Below are 22,182 nucleotides of genomic sequence, written 5' to 3'. Positions count from 1 at the left end.
TCTTATTCAAAGAAATGAAAATGTAATTGATAAATGATTATCATCATTATGATAATGATGATCATGATGATAATGATCATGATCATGAGCGCGATCATGACATCTTATTGAAAAAATGAGGGTTGATTTAGATAGCATATAGTCTCAGCTACAACTTACTCAAAAGTCAACAAAATCCAAGCAGAAATAACGGCGATATTGCTCGCAAAAGACAGGAATGTAGACTCCAGATTTGAGAAAAAGTCATCTCCCATAGAGATTACACGCAAAAAGTAATGGATTAAGTGAAAATAGGGTAATAATAAAGTAAAAAGGGTTGTTTGTGACATTATTTGCGATTCTACGTGTTTTAATAATCAAAGGAGATGGTACAGTGAAGGTCAAAAGGAAAAAAAAGTGAAGAAAAAAATTGTTGGAGACACCCGGACTCGAACCAGGGATCTCGAGATTGGAAGTCAAGTGCGTTACCGATATACCAAAACATTTCCCATAGCGATTACACGTAAACGGGAAATGGAATTCTGAAATCCTACTTTGCAAGTGAAATATGAGCATGATCCCGGCATCTAATCGAAAATTAAAGGGCGCACTTGTGATAGCTCATTGTCTCAGCTACAACATATCCGAAGTTCAGCGAAAACGAAGCTAAAACAACAGAGATTTTGCTCGCGAAAGACAGGAGTGTAGAATCCAGTTTTGAGAAAAAGTCATGTCCCATAGAGAATACACGTAAAATGTGAAAAATTGACATGCCTTCTTTAATTGCAAAAATACGCCATGATGCCTTTGTCAAAATGGAAAATTGTGGATTATTTATTTGTAGAAAATTGTCTCAGGTAGAACATATCAAAATTTAAAAGAAAATCAATCAATATTTACAGAGATACAATCAATTTTCCAAAATTATGCTGACGTCATAATATGCAAATTGAAATTTTGAGTTTGGAGGCCATTATGATGACGTTATGAGTTAATTGAGGGTCAAATGAGACATGAAATCATATCTCCATCTTATAACCTATCTAAATATGAAAAAATATTGGGAGTTTCTATCTATTCTGAAGAGTTACAAAGAATTTTGTATAGACATGTTTTTGCTCATGTATTGTGGATAAAGATAACGCAGGTCCGCGCGCGCTGTCAACTTTGACGGACGCTCATTGCGTTATTAAAAGGTGAACAAGTTATCAAAATGCTTGGAAAGATGTACCAAATATGATGATAGAGAACATTCGGCGATTCTATGTTGCAAAATGCTAGTACGCGCAAAAAACGCGCGCGCATGCGCGTTTGCGTGATTTTTTGTCAAATGCTCCATATGGCCTGAAACGTATGCAAAAAAAATTTGGGATGATTTGGAGCATTTTAATTTTTTTCGCGCGCGTAAACGCGCGTACGAACGCGCACGCGCGCATTTGCGCACGTTTATTGATCTGAAATTGACCGGATGGATATTGATCTTCTTCCTGATAAATATGAATGAAAAATTCCTTTCCGTTATGAAGATATGATCATAAGTTTATTTTCACAAAATGGCGCCTGGATGACGTCACGATAATTTTGAGTCTTTGAAAAGTCACGCAGTTCTAAGTTAGACTAAGATCTATCATCATGGCAAGTTTCATGATAATGGCTTTATTCAGTCTTGAGATATCCTGCGAACAAATTCGAGGAAGAATAATAATAAATAAATAAATAAATAAATAAATAATAAAAATCTTGACGAAATCAAAAGGTGATACGTCTACGTACGTATCACCTAACTAGACTTTAATTCGTCACTTTGACGAATTAGGTGATACGTGCTATTTTGTTATCATGAAAGTGTGCCGATGATGATCTAATGATAATGATCATAAATACGATAAATACCATGATTAAGAGTGGTATAGCGCCCCCTTCAGGTATTCGATACAGATTTGTAGAATCAGGATTTCAGAAAAAGTCGCCTAACACGCAAACTAAGACAATTCTGACATGTCGCTTTTAATTGAAATTTGCACTATGATGATGTCATCAAAATGATAAATAATGTACGTCATTCTTGTAGATAATTTTCTTAGCTACATCGTTTTACAATGTGGGAGAACATAGAGCACAAATAAGCTAGATAGTGCTCAAAGATCAATGTCATGTAGATTCAAGATTTGAACGAATTTCACCTTCTATAGACATAACAAGCAAATTGAGAAAATTCTGACATGTGGCCTTTAATTGAATTTTATACTATGATAACGTCCATAAAATGAAAAGCAGTGTGTATTGATCTTGTAGGCAATTGCCTAAGCTACTAGATACCGTAATTTGGAAGAAAATCAGTCAATAATTTGAGAAATACACTAAATTTTCCATAAATATAATGACGTCATAATATGCAATTTCGTATTTTGACTTCCAAGGCCATTATGATGACGTCAAGATGTATTTAATGGCCAAATGAGCTATGAAATCATATCTCTGACTCATACTCTATCAAAATATGAAAAAAACTTGGCAGTCCCTATTCATCCCAATGGACTTTTTATAGGTATGTTTTTGTCAATATATATACTATGTAATACATGAGCTCGCGCGCACGGATATTTATCTTGAACGGACGCTCATTCCGTTATTAATAGTGATAAACAGATGAATATGGTATCAAAATGCTTGGAAAAATGTGCCAAACATGATGACAGATAAAATTTGGCGATTTTTTGTTGCAAAATGCCAGAACGCGCAAAAAACGCGCGCGCATGCACGTTTTAGGGATTTTTTGTTAAATGCTCCATATGGCTTAAAACGTATGCAAAACAAAATTGGGATGATTTGGAGCATTTAAAAAAATTGCGCGCACGTAAACGCGCGCACAAACGCGTACGCGCAGATTTGCGCACGTTTTTTGATCTGAAATTGACCGGAAGGTTATTGATCTTATTCATGATAAATATGAATGAAAAATTAGTTTCCGTTATGAAGATATGATCATAAGTTGATTTTCACAAAATGGCGCCTGGATGACGTCACGATAATTTTGTGTCTTTGAAAATTCATGCAGTTCTAAGTTAGACTAAGATCTATCATCATTGAAATTTTCATGACAATGGCTTTTGCCATTCTTGAGATATCCTGCGAACAAAATTGAGGAAGAATAATAATAATTTCTTCTATACAGACACAAAATAAATACTAGACTTTAATTCGTCACTTAGACGAATTAGGTGATACGTATGATAATGGTTTACATAACGAATAATGCATTACACGATATATTATTTTGTAAAATGCTTCTCCCATTTATATGCTTCTCCCATTATGATCTATTCATATGTCAAGATTAAATTGTGTCTCCTTGATCATCATGGATCTAGGGAAGATAGATTGAAACAATATATGACCTTTGACCCTGTGCAGTAACCAGTTACACATTTGACTCTAATTTACATCATGAAGAACACCTTTTGACGATTTTATCTTATTCAAAGAAATGAAAATGTAATTGATAAATGATTATCATCATTATGATAATGATGATCATGATGATAATGATCATGATCATGAGCGCGATCATGACATCTTATTGAAAAAATGAGGGTTGATTTAGATAGCATATAGTCTCAGCTACAACTTACTCAAAAGTCAACAAAATCCAAGCAGAAATAACGGCGATATTGCTCGCAAAAGACAGGAATGTAGACTCCAGATTTGAGAAAAAGTCATCTCCCATAGAGATTACACGCAAAAAGTAATGGATTAAGTGAAAATAGGGTAATAATAAAGTAAAAAGGGTTGTTTGTGACATTATTTGCGATTCTACGTGTTTTAATAATCAAAGGAGATGGTACAGTGAAGGTCAAAAGGAAAAAAAAGTGAAGAAAAAAATTGTTGGAGACACCCGGACTCGAACCAGGGATCTCGAGATTGGAAGTCAAGTGCGTTACCGATATACCAAAACATTTCCCATAGCGATTACACGTAAACGGGAAATGGAATTCTGAAATCCTACTTTGCAAGTGAAATATGAGCATGATCCCGGCATCTAATCGAAATATAAAGGGCGCACTTGTGATAGCTCATTGTCTCAGCTACAACATATCCGAAGTTCAGCGAAAACGAAGCTAAAACAACAGAGATTTTGCTCGCGAAAGACAGGAGTGTAGAATCCAGTTTTGAGAAAAAGTCATGTCCCATAGAGAATACACGTAAAATGTGAAAAATTGACATGCCTTCTTTAATTGCAAAAATACGCCATGATGCCTTTGTCAAAATGGAAAATTGTGGATTATTTATTTGTAGAAAATTGTCTCAGGTAGAACATATCAAAATTTAAAAGAAAATAAATCAATATTTACAGAGATACAATCAATTTTCCAAAATTATGCTGACGTCATAATATGCAAATTGAAATTTTGAGTTTGGAGGCCATTATGATGACGTTATGAGTTAATTGAGGGTCAAATGAGACATGAAATCATATCTCCAACTTATAACCTATCTAAATATGAAAAAATATTGGGAGTTTCTATCTATTCTGAAGAGTTACAAAGAATTTTGTATAGACATGTTTTTGCTCATGTATTGTGGATAAAGATAACGCAGGTCCGCGCGCGCTGTCAACTTTGACGGACGCTCATTGCGTTATTAAAAGGTGAACAAGTTATCAAAATGCTTGGAAAGATGTACCAAATATGATGATAGAGAACATTCGGCGATTCTATGTTGCAAAATGCTAGTACGCGCAAAAAACGCGCGCGCATGCGCGTTTGCGTGATTTTTTGTCAAATGCTCCATATGGCCTGAAACGTATGCAAAAAAAATTTGGGATGATTTGGAGCATTTTAATTTTTTTCGCGCGCGTAAACGCGCGTACGAACGCGCACGCGCGCATTTGCGCACGTTTATTGATCTGAAATTGACCGGATGGATATTGATCTTCTTCCTGATAAATATGAATGAAAAATTCCTTTCCGTTATGAAGATATGATCATAAGTTTATTTTCACAAAATGGCGCCTGGATGACGTCACGATAATTTTGAGTCTTTGAAAAGTCACGCAGTTCTAAGTTAGACTAAGATCTATCATCATGGCAAGTTTCATGATAATGGCTTTATTCAGTCTTGAGATATCCTGCGAACAAATTCGAGGAAGAATAATAATAAATAAATAAATAAATAAATAAATAATAAAAATCTTGACGAAATCAAAAGGTGATACGTCTACGTACGTATCACCTAAAAATGAGATCAAACACAAGGTCAAACATGAGATCAAACAAAATATCAAACAAAGAATAAGATGGTGTGCACCTCCTTTGACCGACTCACAACTGCATAATAGCATTCACGAATTAAACAGGTGCATTTTCAGTAAGGACTTAAACTGGTCAAGAGAATGAGTATTATGAATATGCGCTGGTAATTTATTCCAAAGGATAGGGGCATTTAATGAAAAAGCTTGATCGCCATATTTTGTAACAGAACAAGATCAAAGTAAATATGAATACAAACACTCAACACTGCCTATTAGATTAGTACCAGTAAATATTGACATCTCCTTAGTTTTTTGTTCCATTTCTGATTTATTTCCATTATAGCAAATTGAATACTAAATTTCTCACTTCCCATAGGTTTTTGACTACAACAGCCACCAAACGGTTCCCTGTAGGTAATGGGTAAAAACCATAATATATACATTCTTAGATAAATGAATAAGTGAGTAAGATAAGTGAGTAAGATAGGTAAGTAAATCCGCAAATAAAAGTCGAAAGATACAGATCTAACTAAATAAAATTTGGATGTGTTATGGAACTCTTTTCTATTTATCCAAACTTTCCAGACAAAATTGTTAGCAACCTTGAGAAACACTTACGGCATGTGCTTCTCCTTTCCCAGCAGGGTCTGGTTTCCAACTTGAGATCAGTATGGACACCTACACCAGCAGTCTGAAAGTGGGTAGAAGAATCGTCATAGCAAAGATTCACAAGCCAGCCTGTTTTGGGGATTTGGGATCCCAATGCAACCATAAACCTAACATGTATAATGCTATAAAGCCAGTAGTAGCTTTAATAGCAGGGACCAATATGAAGAGGGGGGCACCGGTCTTGCTCGGTGGATTAAATGCAAATCAATACAATAATTCATTGGGGAGAGGGTGTAGGAGAGGTTACTAATCATTTACTTAAAATTCATTTTTATGTCCCCTTTCAACCCTCCCTTTTTTCCCTGTCTTTTTCTCCTATTTCTGTTTCTGAAACATTTTTCACAAATCTTTAGGGGCACATGCCCATGTGGCCCATTTAAAAACATTCCATACAATAAAATAAAATTGAAGGATGTAACTTACCCTGAAGCCTTCAGCGCTGTCCACATGCCTGCTTGAGAACGAAGAAGATGAGTGATCTGGGCAGCTTAAATCATGTGATCCTTCGACAACATTCAGGCCACTCAAGGGATTCAGCACCTGCAGTAAAAACACAAATACCAATTACCACAGAAGAAGTGTAGTTGCTGTTTTAGAAGTAGTTGAAATAGAAGTCGTAGTAGTAGTAGTAAAGTAGTGGAAGTAATAATATCAAAAATTGAAATAACATACACTTGTATAAAAAAAGAGTACCGGTAAATACTAATATCAAATCAAAAGTTCTAGTCAAGAAAGCCCTCACGCTTAGTCATGTAGCATTGCCTTGTGCAATTTCATTAGACACTGATAGCTACGTAGCCCTTCCACAAGTTCCAAGCAATTTTCTGAATATTGCTCTCAAAAAATGTATAGAATTCTAAATCATAAGAAGAGTGTAATATTAGAGATGGTATGGCTATGCAGTTAGGAGAGAGGACAGTCATTGGATTCAAACAGCAATAAACTTCCAGGCTGGTGGCTCAAAACCCTATGGGAGACCTTGTAAGATCGAAAAAGAGACGCTAAAAGAAGTCAGCAGATTTGACACTGTTTTTTGTCATTTGTCATTAAAAAAAAAGGCTTTGTGAAACGGGTCCCAGGCCTCATTCAGGTAGAGACAGGAAAGCTTGGAAAAAAAGCCATAAGGAAATAAAAAGTTCAACCCCACATCGTGGAAAAAACAGATGCTAAATGATGATGCTGCTTACCTTTGCTTTAGAAAGCTGATTGTTCCCACCCATGATGTGCACACTCTTATCCACCACACCCAAAGCACACAGTGAAGAAGGTCGTGCGTTGAGAGCTATGGAAGCGGTTTGGCCCGGTCTTATCTCCCTCCCATCAAGGAACTGCAACGATACCTGAAATGAACACAAGACAGGTTGGTGGTTGTGACTACATGATCGGTCTGAATTCCAGAGCAGGATTAAAGCTGCCGTACAACCCAAAGCTTTAACATGCACGAAAAGTTTGCGAATGTCATGAGTTATAGTTTTCATCACTTCTGTGTCAGATTTTGTCGTTGATGTCTCCAACGTTCACACCATTGTTCATCTACTTGTTTTATTCTCTGTATCCAACTTTTCTTTGATAAACAAATGATTTTAGCAATAAAGAATGTCCATTGTTTGAAATATTAGCCAACCTTAATAGACAACTACTCTGAAAGAAAGCAGAAAAGTCAGAGAAGCAGACCGGTAAAAGTTTGAACGAAATTGAACGAACAAACAGGAAGATATGAATTTATGAAAGTTGTAATCACTATTTGAATGGGCACTTCAAATTGGCTGATTCAATCATGTCACTGTGATGTAATGCTGGACAACTTTCTTATTTGTTCTAACACACAAGATGACTAAATTATCAATTTTGTCAAAATGTATAATCAGGAGGGTCTTTCTTATAAGATGACCTATAAATAATATGCTATCCATAATATATTTTGAGAATTGCCCTCAGGGAGAAAGCACTTTAATAGGAGAAAAATAAAAGAACAATGTAAGAGTTTTCAGTGACTATACATCACAATCCCGACTGACCAAATTGGCAATTTGAGGATCGCATAGACTTAGTAATCCCATATTTCAAACATTCATACATGTAACTCTCTTATTATTGGTCTGCATTCCTTTCCAACTAATTCAAAGCCTTAGATTGCATTTTAAAGCCCCACCACACTAGTTTGGCCTGGAGGGATTAGACCTCCCTCCATGGTCACTGATAGGTGGTTATCTTATCAAATAAGCTCTCAATTAACATAAGAAAAAAAGGATCATGGGGGACCAATGGTCACCGATTATGCATTGTTTGCTATATAGAGGGTGGAAGTAGCTACAAGTAGTACAGTGGGGAATTAATAAGAGTGATTGAGTTTTGTAGTAAGAAGTTCGAGGAAGCATAACGATAGTTCTACCTGATTTTTGAAAGCAGAAGCCATTTTGAAATGAGTGCTTGCACTGACCACCTCCGTATCATTACGGATGTAATAGACAAGGATTTGGCTTTTTGGCGACATCTCGGTGACAGCGTCAAAGGAAAAGACAGTGCTGGCCCTTGTACCATTGGTCGCATAGTCTTGCAACTCAGGCTCAATCGTTTCTAAAGACAAAATATTAAAGAAAGGTAAACCTCTTATAAACTAAACATGATCACTTTATATGGGAACACAAAAAATACACATCACATGTAGCACTGTCATAAAAAAAGCTGAAAAATAAAGCTATTAACAGTCACAATTGTACAACGCTTTATACTACGTTTCTCAGCGCAATACATTTGTAGTAATTATTACCCCGATCATTAGGTTCAAGTGCTAATCCGCATATGATTGGCTGTTGAGTGATGTTGCCATGGTAGTTAAAGGCATCGTTTAACAATGTTTAATCTGAGATGCACGGCCCTACGTGCCTTTGATATGTGTCTTTGATATGATGTAATATTGAAGCCCTAACAAAAATTGCGCTTCAATATGATCAAAAATTGCCTCAAAAAAGTAAAAATCTTTGAGTGACCGGTTTTACCATACTCATTTCCCCAATAGACTGTAGTGTTATGAAAACCGTTAGGAAAACAGAAATTTTTATTTTCGATTTCCAATCATAAATATCTTGATAATCAGACAGGCGATCAGCTTGTTAAAGTCATGGGGTTCCTGACTGACCTAAAGGTTTATAATTATCATTGCAGCATGAGCTAAATGCAGGATTTTGTTTCAAAATCTGAGACAAAGATACCAGATCCCTTTAATATTGATGGCAATGTGACCATCAATGGTAAGTTTTCTTCAACAGGGCCCTGATCAGTTTGCTATAAAAATGCTTAAAGATAAACAATTATCATAATCATTATTGAGAAGATAATTATCATCAGTCCTTACACCTACCATGACCATTTCGGTGGGGAGGCCAGAAATGTCGCCGGAGTTGTCGTCTAGCTCGCGAGGAGGCCGAAGTAGAAGCCGCAATTTGAGAGACGAGCTCAGAATAAACAACAGCTGGCAGTTCTCCTTGAGTTGTGGTCTGGCCATCCTTGGTCCAACTGTAACTGCCGTTAGCTACGATTCTTCCTCCAGATATTACCTATGAGAGGGAAAGAAGCAAAGAGATTACATAAATGATTTTAGGGAAGTGGATCCATCATGTTTTGTGTATACCTTAAATCTCCGTGTATAAGACGCACCTGTGTATAAGACGCACCCCTATTTTGGGGGCAATTTTTTTTTTTTGCCGACTCCGTAGGCAGCAAGCTAGATCCGTGTAAAAAAAAGCACGCGGGAATGACCTTTACCTTACTGCAAGGTGCAGTTGAAGGTGCCGATTTGTTCTTGTGAACTTGTCACAAATAATAGTAACAATGTCATTTTTAAAACTAAACATGACAGACAAATTTTCCTCTAAGTCCAAACAGAAATCCGGCCATATACAGGTAGAGTTGTTGTAGTTTGATTCTACAAAGAAAGTAAATGGGCTTGTGCCATTTAATTAGAGGCATCCATCTCCCAGACCCTCAGATTGGTCTTTTTAAAGCCATAGGTCCCTTGGAGCTTATCTGCAAGCAAATACATGCTTTCCACTATATACAGTAGGCATTGAAGAAACAATCTAGCCACCAATCATTCCATGTACATTAAGCAGGGCTCCAAATGAACATTATTCGAAGGGGTCTGGATTATTTAAAAAAATAGAATCTGTATGCATGAGCATTGTGTACATTTTTTGAAATTGTTGGGGTCAGGACTGAGAATTTGGGTGCCTGTGTGTTAATTGAGCCCAGCATTAGTTATAAGTCAAGGTAAATACTCAGAAGATGACCCATTTAAACCACATACTCTCATCCATTTCCCTCGTATTCAATGTACATGCAGTACATGCAGCTCCATTTGATAATAGTGGATTACAGATAGTACATGTCTGATAATTACTTATTTTTAAATGTTTGTACAGGTTTTGACTACTTTACCCTATAGAAGAACTCAATCTGTGTTTCATTCCGGGGCAAGGTGAATTCCAGTTGGACAGGAACAATCTGACTGATAGATACTGTTCCTTCGATATCAGAGATTTGCAGAAAGGAGCCACTTGGTGAGTACCAAGCATTGACTTCCTTGGACTCGGATGTCTCCCGTGGCATCATTCGGATCGGGTCACCATGGGGCATAGAAGAAACAAGCGACTCAAGTAGTTCAGCCTTATAAGGGGTAATAAAAAGAAAGAGACGTTATTATAACAGAATCATGAAGGAAATAGGGTGATACAAAGGCCTGATCGGAACAAAGATTTTTAAACATTGAGTAATGGGTTAACTGTTTGGGTTAAGAATATCTTCATCCAGAAGTAGAAACAGGTACATCTATCAACCATTATAAAGAACATGTCACTTAATCATTTAGGCTAATAGAAATTTGGTCTAATATCCAATTAGCGTACTACCCACTTGGTCCATTGTTCATTTAGTCTAAATCCCAGTTTGTCTAATTCCCGTGTCTCTATCATCTATAAGGTCTAATAATCATTTCATGATTATTAGTATTCATGATTAAATTAATATTAGGCCAGGTGGATAGTAGATGGGCTGAGTGTAGAACATATGGCCCGGGGGGGGGGGGGGGGGTAATCAGATTTGGTTTGGACGGGGTGTGCCGCTCAAGCCTCGAAACCCCGCTACCCATTATTAGTGGGACCCATGTTTAGGGAATTTTTGTGAAAAAGTCACCCATTAGAGCGGCACACCCTGTATGTCCTAATATATCCCCCTCCCCCCCCCCCCCCCCCCTAGGCATATGGCAATAGACCAATTGGGTAGTACTAGTAGACAAGCTGGTAGTAGACCAAACAGCAATAAACCATCATTTCCAGGGCACGTTTCCATATCTAACATTAAAAAAAGAACAGGACAGCTCACAAATTATTTTTCACCAGCACCATGCAGCACCCAACCTTCTCTTTAAAATACCCCATGGATTGCCATCGAACCTAGTTCATTACTGGTGTACGCTGAATGGGCCTTGGCGGGGGAGTCTCTGGTCTCTCTGGGAGCAGACATGTGCAAAATTTGATGCACGTTGTTGATGGTCTATTATTTAATTTATACTGGGAATCTCGCTCAACAAGCCTTGCTTTTCTGAGATTCCCTTTTTCCCCCTCTCAGTTAAATCAAGCAATACCGGTATAAAATATTTTGTCTAATTCTCAACCTTAAATGTACTCTGTAAACTTATTTGATTACGGACATACTCGTCAGTATTTCGTTACTTGTATAATTCATTTGTTCTATTATATATTGTATTACTGTATGGTTTATATACGTCATTTAATTTGTGGATATTTGAGTGGAAAAAAAATCAAATCAAATCAAATCAAAAATTACTGTAATTCGGAATGAGGTGGTTGAAGATGTGCGAGGTGTATCGAACACAAAGTCGACCGTGCCATCGGGTTGGGTATCGAGGAGCTGAGCTGGGTAGTTGGGCCGTGAAACTCTCACACCCTGAACACCTGCTGGTGAGCCATCTGGATGAGTCAATACAATCTGAAATAAGGAGAAAAAAATTGGCTTATTGAAAGTATAATTCCATGTGAAATTCAGTCATGACAACACTATAACGTATGGAGTCTTTAATTGTACATCTAGCATCGAAGTCACTACCTAAGCACCATTTTCTCACATCTAAAAAATGTTAACAAGTCCCTTTAAAGGCATCGTTTAACAATGTAAAATCTGAGATGCACGGCCCTACGTGTTATCAGTGTCTGTGATATTGAAGCCCTTAAAAAAATCGCGCTTCAAAATGATCAAGAAGTGCCTCGAAAAAGTAAAAATCTTTGAGTGACCGGTATTACCATTCTCGTTTTCCCCAATAGACTTTAGTGTTATGAAAACTGTTAGGAAAATGCAAAATTTGGTTTCAATTTTCCAATCATAAATATCTTGATAATCAGACAAGCGATCGGCTTGTAAAAGTCATGGGGTTCCTGACTGACCTAAAGGTTTATAATTATCATTGCAGCATGAGCTAAATCCAGGATTTTGTTTCAGAATCTGAGACAAAGTTACCGGATCCCTTTAATCATGTCTCTGAGTATTCTCATGGCTTAATTCATATATCTAGAACACAACAAACCAACCTGCCCATTATCCTGGGGCGACCAAAATTTTGAATCAATATCACTTGCTTCATATGGCAAATTGACTATGAATTTACTAGCAAAATATTCTCCTCATTAGAGAAAACAATTGATCATTTGTAAATTAACACCGATCCCTAATTTGGATAGAAAATAGAAGAGCCTCTGGATTATATAGAAGGGGCAAGTAAAATTTGGGCTGGCATGAAAAAGGGATTTCATGTTTAATTGCCTGTTTAGGCAAGTTAAAACAATTTTTTGGTAGCATCCAGCTTACCTTTCCATGGTATGGTAATAAAGGTTTGAAAACATCAGGACCTCGAATCTCCACTTTGACGTCATATTGCTCTATTTTGGTGTCACTGCTGGTGGCATTCATAATCACACCTGCAATTTACAAAATAAAATAAGGCAGAACATGATATCTACACTGTACAACATAATATCCTACACTAAAAAATCTACACTATACAGAATAAAATATGGCAATATTCTCCATGTACATGAATAAACACTTTCTCATTTTAAATTTTACCATCAGATTTTTTTTTGAGGCCACCATCCTAGTCAACTAGTCAAGCATTCGCATAGATTGCGGTCTCTTGCACTTTTTCCACAGAGAGGTCCAAACATACTTTAAATCTATAGTAATATGTTATAGAAATATTAAGTTTGACTACCTTAGCTCACATTTGCTTCCATTTTAAAAGTAAAACTTAAACCTTTTCAGGTTAAAAGTGTATCTGGTTGAACTTTGTACATGAATAGCTCTGTTTGAACTAGCATGGAAAAACTTTAAATAGTTTCAGGGAAAAGTGTTGTTGTAACCTCTAGCTATGAGACAATATCACCTCTTTTGCATTTCTTGTTTTCTGAATGCTTTTCAAAAGAAATGTTCACTCTGTTTGTTTTAATAGATCATCATAAAAATGACACACTGTAGCTTTTAACAATACAAAAACTTTAAATAGTTTCAGGGAAAAGTGTTGTTGTAACCTCTAGCTATGAGACAATATCACCTCTTTTGCATTTCTTGTTTTCTGAATGCTTTTCAAAAGAAATGTTCACTCTGTTTGTTTTAATAGATCATCATAAAAATGACACACTGTAGCTTTTAACAATACAGGAAACTATGGGGCTAAGGTCTGATTCCAAATAAGGGTAGACATTTTTCACAAGCTACAGCTGTGTTTATGGAACAAATTGTCTGTTTAGAGCCAGAAAGGCATCAACTCTGTGTGAAAGTATTTAAATTTAAAGGCCCTTTCGGCTCCAAACAGAGGAAATTAGCTGTGTTGAGTCAGGACAAAAGGTCTCCATGTACTTCTGTTTCCTTCCTGAGCAATTCAAATCAGGAAATGTTTTTCACTCCTTGTACAAAACCGGATCCATATTGTACTTGTATAGACTGTAATTGATAAACAGCTCGGAGGGAAGCTGCTAAATAGCATTACCATCTTTACACATAAAATGATAATAATTAATAACTGGATTTATACAGTGCCTGTTCCAGAGGATACAAGGTCCTGCCCCTTAGTCTACTGATAAATTAAGAAGAATTGTAGAGGCTGTATGTTTTGAGATGTTTTTTGAAGTATAGTCAGGTGAAGTAATAGCTCTTTCAAATCTCAGAAATGCAGTAAGTTTGTTCTATTGGCAGGGGGCAACGAATTGAAAGGATTTGAAGCCAGCCTGTTTTTCGGGATTAGGGAATGAGAAAGGAAGTAGATGGTGTCGATTAAAGTGAATATGATGATCACTGTTGTTGTTATCATCATACAGAAAGGACCTCAGAGATTTATTATATAAAACAAATGATGCAAGTCTTCATTCATTGCAAGATCTATCGGCCCGTTTCCATCTATTCAAATGCATGATTTCTATAAAATGACACATGGCTACTGGGCTAGTTTGCTTACCTGTGCCTCTTTCTGTAAAGTTAGCGAAGACATGCAAGTTCTGCTCAAGGTCAAAATGCCGCCCTCTTATAACTTGTGCAGTTAAATCGGCTTCAAAAGTAATGTCCTTGCATCCTGTGTCCTCATCAGCTTCCTAATTATCATACAAAGATCAAAACATTTATTACTGAATGCACACAGATTATAGCAGAGAGTATGGATAGTGTAAAAATTATCCATGTTCACATAAAACACAACATATATGTACATTACAGAGGTTAGGAAATAATGAATGCTAAAATAGGAAGATGGAAACATCTTGTGGAGTATCCGATTGATGTTCTGTTAATATTTCATGATCCTGCACTTAAGAATATAAGATTGTGATGTAAACTGATGTAAACCCTCTGCAAGCAGTATTGATTGTCTTCTTCAAGCCATTGTTGGTCATGCCAAAGCATCAATACAGAGTACGCACCCCCCCCCCCCCAGCAAAAAAACAAAAAAAACATTATAAACTCAACAATTATTTATGATCATAATCGGTGGCAGCGGTGGGATCGAGAGCAGAGTTATCTATATAAATGTGCATAGTTTGGCTAGCACGATTCTGTTATGGCACAATATGGCAAATACAACTTTGACAGGCAGCATGAAATGAAAGAATGTGTGTCATGTTGTGACCAACTGATACTAAGTAGGCCAAAATATGTGTACCGGCCGTAGATGGCTCTAATTCAAAGCATCAAAGAGTACACAAACTTAAACTATATTCCTGAAGAATTCTCATCATTCTCTCGTCCCCCCACACCATGTGTCACAATGACATACTAAAAGGGAACTGATTTCACCCCACTATAAGCATAAAAGATCAGTCACTTTATGATGAAGATAGCATATTCTTTGTTGATTCTGTGACCTGACCCTGTGACCTGACCAGCAGCTTAAAGAGGCCTATGCAGAGTACAACACTGCCCGCAGAGGGCAAAGGTCATTTTACATCAGAACATAATAACACTGCCACCTGGTACGCCTAAAATGAGGCAAGGAAACGCTTTGGATTCCATTTTCCTTTTATTCAGGAAGCAAACTTTTCCGTTGAGTCCTGCCACCAACATGTTGCTCTTAGGTGTCATTACGAGTATGATGTTCTGTAGTAAACATCTTATCCGTTTCACTTTGCTGTACTAACCTATACGTCATTACATTGCTACTCGCCACCTACCTTGACTATTTGAGGGTGGTGGTGAATAACGATGTGCCGAGACACAGGCAAGAACAGTGAGGTGAAGCAGATTTTGTTTTGTTTTAAATGTCAACTCACCTCATCAACAACGTGTATGGTTTCCCTGGCGCTTGAGTGATATGTACTCTCTAAAGCAATTATTGCAGATATGCGCCCCCGTACTGGCTGACCGTATGTATACCTGTTGACAAAACAAACAATTTTCTATTGGTCTTGTCACACATTTGGTAACCGAGTATCCATTGTATACTTACATGTAAAACCGTAATTGTTTATAACAGACTGTCCCGTAGATCCTAAGTTTGAATAAATTAGTTGCAATGTAGATATCAAGTGAAGTCATTTCGTCTACAAGTGCAAACATTTTTTAGTTATATTTTTGACCCAAAAAAAAGATTACAGGGGAATTTCAGGGGAAATAATAAAAAAGTAACAAGCAAAGGGATTACTTTGTTTACAGAAATGAAAATCCTTCTATTTTTGTATAATTTATCTGTACTTAAGAAGAGCATTTAAAGACAACAAAGGATTTTACTTTTGTTACATAGCGCAGTTACGGTACTCTATGCATTACATTGCGCAGTTACTCTATGAATATACTCTATTACGGTTAATACAACCACCACATTTCTATTTAAAAGCAGTCAAAAAGTGCAGGCTCCTCCAATCAAGTCAGCATTTTTAAGTTCCCTGAGATAGGTCCGTTTGGAGGCGTGACTGACCAGTTAATAAAGTACCTTTAATGGACTTACAAAAGGGTCAATCCATTCATACAGTGTGACAAAATAAACATACATCAGTGTTACAAAATTGAATGAAATGAAAATCGATGTAACATCTGCTAGAATGAGGACTTACTTGGCACAAATTGTCACTGTGAATGGTCCTGGATCACCCAGGAACAAGTAAGATGGAGTTTTGATCGAAACTTCAAACTTGGGCAGTACTACAAATAAATGATAGACAGATGTAAAACAAATACCTCTCAAACACACATATCAATCATTTGTCGTTCACTACATTCCTGAAAAAATCAGAAGAGCAGACGCGAAAACTCACGTAATCTTGACGAATAAACCAGCATGGATTCTTGATTGTACCCTAAAAAACAAAATATTAAAGGTCCATGCCAAGCTTGGTAGCAATTGCTAAAAAAACCTAGCCAAGATATTTCCTTTTCTGACTCAAGCATCTCCTACTTTCGTTTTTTTTTCTTCTCATTTTGATTTTGTTATTTAATTTTTTTTTTTTTTTTAATTTTTTTTTATAATTTTTTTTATTTTGTTATTATAATTATTATTATTATATTATTATTATTATTATTTTTTTTTTTTTTTTGGGGGGGGGGGCTCTCAGTCATAAGCTATTGAGCCAATTAAACCAATCAATGTGTGAAACAGCCCTGACTATGGTCAAACCCACATCGAGAGCTGACCTAGAGGTCAAGGCAACAGGTGTTTGCAGGTGTACACATAAATGGTGAACAGTAAAAATGTATTTCTTACCATACTCCTGAACTTTGAACTCTTGGACGGTCGTCCTCCCACCATGCACCTGCACATGTATCATCCAGTTCCCAAGCTCCGGTTCTTCCGAGAGTTCAAAGGTCAGATCCAAGAGGCCATCGCTACTAACCTGATCTCTCCACTGTTGCAGTCTAGTTCCACCAGGAGAGGTGATCCATACATCTTTTTTCTGTCATTTTGCAAAACAAGATTAAGGATTTCCATACTATCAATTATCCTGGTTACATCTTGTCAATGCAAAAACGAATATGATAGTTATTTTCAAAATCTGCCCCAAGAAAGCTCAGAAGCTACAGTTTGGTTAACAATATCTCTCAGGATTACCTGATTATTATCATCACATATTGATATGGTAAAATATACTGTATAACTGTTGATTCCCCACAACAAAGATGCCATATCATTAATAGTTAATGTTTTTTGGGGGGTGTGTTCACTAGATTTGAACAGGGAAGAAAGAAGACCAAAGAGAAGGATGTAAAATCTCACATTTTCCTATTTTTCGGGATGGATTGAATCTATTGTTACAGAATTTGGTATCATTTTTAACATTTGCCTCCCCCCCCCCCCCCATGTTTTTATTTATTGTTTTAACCATTATGTCCATATTGTATTGATGACTCAACTGTTGGTTGTGCAATACAGCTCAATATGAGGAAAAGTCAGAATGACTATGCATCAAAATTCAATGCTATTGTTGAACACATTTACACCCTTTCGACCCCCTCCAATTTTACATTATTTCACACATGTTTTTGTCATTTTTTGTCTTTATATTTAGATATATATATATACTCAGTAATATAAATCATAATATTCAGTGGAACTTAAAAGGCCACCATGGGCTTTACCTAAATGTTCTCCTATTTCATTTGAAGTTATTGTATCAACCGAACATTCTCTGCCTTTGTATGTATATATACTTGCATGTGTATTTGCTTTTGCTGTCTTTTTTATGAAAATGAAATGAATAAATGAATTGAAACTGAATTTTTTTAGAGCATACATGGATTCATTCACACTTTACAATACACAACAACAAAACATAAACAAAACAAAATGATAACAGAGATGTGAATAATACCTGACATTAAAAACTTTACTAACTTTTTCTTTAATAGTGATCTCAACTTACGTTTTCCGTATTAGGCAGCAATTCAGGGTATTGCACCGTCAGCACTCGGAACAGAACTACATTTGTAAGAATAAATTCAAAATCCAAGTGTCATCAATCAAATATTACTTACACATAACAGTCATTCCATGTCATATCATCAAAAAATGTTTAATACTACCCCCCTTTTCCTTATTTGGATACAGAAAATAATGGCAAATTTTTATAACTTGTGTAAAATTTAATTATGTCAGTGTCAACAAGTTTGTCCCCCAAAAGGAGCAAACTACTTGGTCAACATACCCGGAGAATGCATGCCATAGGCTTTAAAAAAAAAAAGGACAGAGTTGATTACTCGTCATTTTTTTCTTCTCGTATTCTCCAAACTTGTTTTTGACTAGTCTGCAAAGCAAATTCAGTCTACCCCCCCCCCCCCCCCCTTCTCCTACCCCGGCCATGCATGGTCTAACAATGCTTGTGCAGAGTGAGTACTATCCTTGGACACTAGATAAACAAAGGGACTGAACCAAGAGCCCTTACCTTTCTGTCCAGGCTGATAGATAGGCTTGTCTGACTGAATAAATGTCTCTTGCTTCAAAGGGACCACAATGACCGAATACCTGTAGGTCTTTTCCACCAACAGAGTACCTGGCGTTCGTTCCACAGACCACTCCAAAACGAGTTCTCCTGTTCTTGGAACAGGAGACTTCATATATCATGTAAAGAATAATATAATAACATTGCTTTATTTCTTGGTGTAAATTGCAACATTTACAATACTGTCATTCCTCACAATATAATTTTATGTCGTATCTAGATATGATATTACGAATTTAAGGATACATCTTTACTGGTACTTGGATAAATCAATATTGCAATATCTCAATGAACAAATCTTTCATATTTTTTTAAACAATAAACTCAAAGTAATTATTAATCTTGTATTTTGAAGATGAAACTTCAATTTCCAGAGGATTAGAGAGTAGTTTTTTTACCTGCATTGCATCTATCATTTTAACTAATGATTCATGACTTTTGTGGCTAATTTATTTTTCTTATTCATATTCATATATTCAATATAAAATTTTAAAAAATGGGTGACATGCTATTAATAAACCCAGAAAATCAGAAAGTTTATTTTTGACAGAGTAATGTTGACATATAGTCTATAATGCCATGAAGACCTAAACAAAATAAATGTCTAAAGAAAGTGGAGGGGTGGAAATCGAAATCTACTTACTCCATCATAAGGAAAATTTGTGGAAATGTCCACACATCCATCACTCTCCGCACCCATCCAGGTGCTGTAAGAACGTGCAACACCCGGGAGCTTTAGCCTTGCTCGGACTTGCATGTCTCCGCTGACATTTGCTGCTGTGAAGCATACTTTCTCGGTTGAGTTCAGATAGACCTTCTCAGGAAATGTGATAACTAACCCCCTGATTTTTTACAATTGATGGTTTTATCATAAAGAAATGAAAAACAGAAAAATATCAATATCAGTAAATAGCTTTGCCATATCATCTAGAGTAGTGTATGTAGGTCATCGACATGTACATGTATTGTATACACATCTGGAAGTGCTGTGATTTATTCACTATTTCACTCTACATCAGCAGCACTAATTTCCCTTGATTGGCAATTGAGACATCCACATCATTGCCACTCCTTAATACTCAGGGATATAAACAGATGCCACCTAGGTAAGCTCAAGCAGATGCAAGCTAGACACTGATCCCGGCCCCCCCCACTCAGAGGTCGGAATGACCGCATGCGTGTTGCCAAAATGTCCGGTAAAGGGGTACTTTTCGTGCGACAAAGTCCGGCCCGAGAATTGTAAGAAAAGGGGTGTATTTGACTTTTCACCCGGAGATTTCTTTAAAAAGGGGGTGTTTTTCTTTTTTTCTCTCATCTCTTTGGACTCCTGAGAAATTATTCCGAATTTAGGGGGGTACATTGAGCATTTTTTCTGATTTAGGGGGGTCTCCAAAGCAAAAAAAGCCCGCGAAAAGCCCGAGAAAGGGGGGTTCGGAAATGTTGGCAGTCCTCAGATAGGGGGTGCTTTCAAAAAGAGGGTACGAGCATATGCGTACCCTAAATAACACTGAGTGGGGGGGCCGGGACACTGATATAATCACGGTAATAATACAATGGAAAGTACTTGAGCATTTGGAGAGAAAAAGCGGTATGAATGTCAGTTAACGTTATATACCTATACTTGTAGGTCCATGCATGGTGCAATATGTGCAAGGGCAATAGATGTATTTATAAGAACTTTAACATTTTCGATCCATGATATTAATAAAATAAAATTTAAGTGAGGTCAATACATTAGCAGCCAACATGTTCATCAAACAATATTCATTGGTCTTCATTTTATTTCTTTATTTACCTCATTTACTTTGTTATATAAGTGACCCGATAGTTAAAGAAATGATGTAAATTAGACCTACAGGGTACATATGTAGATATGTAATGAAACCTTTTTTTCATTAGGTCTATATGTTTTATTATTTTCTGACCAACTATCTGTTAGGATACAACTTTTCCAAATATGAATTAGAATTGATATGGAGTTTATTTTAGTACAACTCGCTCACTTTAAATTAAGCAAGCCAGCAACTACATCTGCAAATAGCATAGACTATAGAGAGAAATCAAAATTATCTGCACAATTTTGCTCTGTTTAACAGTTTTTGTGGTTTAATTAGCTCAACCAGTTGTTTATATGTATGCCATTGGGTAAACAAATTCATTTGAAAGATGTCCTGCTTCTAGCAAAAAACGAAGAAGAAAATTCAGGATATAAGTAACACAACCAACTTCTTCTGAATCAAGCTTAAAAACATGATAAAACTAAAAATGTAAAACTAAGCAACAAACAAGGACTAAGTAACCATGCATAAACTTATACACTAAGATACGCCTTGCATTCTACCTCTAGTTTGGTTCCTGATGCATGGGACGTTAAGAAATACAAGTACTGTAGTTAAGTTTGTACCACTATTATAAAGAAGAAGTCACCACCATAGCCCCGGCCCCGCGCCCGCCTGGGCCTCCCATGCATCCCAGGCAGAGCAGAGGCGCTGCGGGGTCGGGGACTCGTGCGGTGGTACACTCGCACAGTCTACACAAAAGTCACAAGTCCAAACGTACCTTTCTCTTTCAGCTCTAGCTCCAACCTGTATTACACATAGTGACATGAAGCACGCAGCGACGATGAACGCTTGTAGGTTTGAATACTTCATCGTTGATCCTGATGTTGATCCCGACGAGGTGATGAGAAAAATGACAAATCAAAACCGGAGTCGACTTTTATAGATCCAACAACATGTTGTTTCAGTACCCAGCTCCTGTTTATGCGTTCTTGGAATATGGCTGTTTATCGCGTCGTCTGCTGCATAGCGCATGCGCGATAACTTACTTCACTTTGTTGGTTCGATGATGACGTCGATAAGGTCAAACTTCCTGGAAAAGGCAAGGAGCTCTGTTATAAGTGTTTACAACTCGCAGACGCTGAAGCTCAAATCTAATAATCCGTTTCTCCGAACAAATTAATAGCCCTACAGAGATGTGAATTTGTGTACAAGGCAGGAGACTGGTACCGACAGAACTAAACTGATGTTATCATGCTCTTGTTTTATGCCTTTACAGGGCGGCTCCAGGATTTGTGGATATATAGGGAGGGGAATAATGATGGTGATTATGTTATGTCAAAAAGTCTGACAAAAGTGACAAATGAAAAGAAACAAAATCAAAAATAATTGTTAATTAGCAAGCAAAAAACGCGGTTGTCCAATTCTCGAAACAAAAGTTTAAATGGGAAAACAAATCATATTTTTGAACGATGGCTTCATTACGGGTCGATCGATGCACACTCGTCCTCCGTTGATCCAC

The 22,182-nt window shown here is 36.7% G+C and overlaps 1 protein-coding gene across 1 annotated transcript in view; it reads right to left on the bottom strand.

The window, feature by feature from the left end:
* The window catches only part of LOC594798 (alpha-2-macroglobulin), a 53,336-nt gene extending 31,676 nt beyond the window's left edge, over positions 1 to 21,660 (bottom strand). The window contains exons 1-16 of the mRNA XM_030974281.1: positions 21,442 to 21,660; positions 19,526 to 19,724; positions 18,826 to 18,991; positions 18,307 to 18,362; positions 17,151 to 17,340; positions 16,504 to 16,591; positions 15,724 to 15,826; positions 14,421 to 14,553; positions 12,779 to 12,888; positions 11,744 to 11,905; positions 10,337 to 10,564; positions 9,261 to 9,456; positions 8,292 to 8,476; positions 7,087 to 7,239; positions 6,323 to 6,439; positions 5,849 to 5,921 (exon numbers count right to left, since the gene is read on the bottom strand). Of these exons, the coding sequence (XP_030830141.1) occupies positions 5,849 to 5,921; positions 6,323 to 6,439; positions 7,087 to 7,239; positions 8,292 to 8,476; positions 9,261 to 9,456; positions 10,337 to 10,564; positions 11,744 to 11,905; positions 12,779 to 12,888; positions 14,421 to 14,553; positions 15,724 to 15,826; positions 16,504 to 16,591; positions 17,151 to 17,340; positions 18,307 to 18,362; positions 18,826 to 18,991; positions 19,526 to 19,724; positions 21,442 to 21,533 (2,251 nt within the window). The 5' untranslated portion in view covers positions 21,534 to 21,660. The remainder of the gene's footprint in view (positions 1 to 5,848; positions 5,922 to 6,322; positions 6,440 to 7,086; positions 7,240 to 8,291; positions 8,477 to 9,260; positions 9,457 to 10,336; positions 10,565 to 11,743; positions 11,906 to 12,778; positions 12,889 to 14,420; positions 14,554 to 15,723; positions 15,827 to 16,503; positions 16,592 to 17,150; positions 17,341 to 18,306; positions 18,363 to 18,825; positions 18,992 to 19,525; positions 19,725 to 21,441) is intronic.
* Between the last annotated feature and the right edge of the window lie 522 nt (positions 21,661 to 22,182).

The sequence above is a fragment of the Strongylocentrotus purpuratus genome, unplaced genomic scaffold, assembly GCF_000002235.5.
Source record: "Strongylocentrotus purpuratus isolate Spur 01 unplaced genomic scaffold, Spur_5.0 spur5_scaffold_7, whole genome shotgun sequence".
NCBI classification, from domain to species: Eukaryota; Metazoa; Echinodermata; class Echinoidea; order Camarodonta; family Strongylocentrotidae; genus Strongylocentrotus; species Strongylocentrotus purpuratus.
Note: the sequence above shows the minus strand (reverse complement) of the source record. Positions and strands in the feature narration are given on the sequence as shown.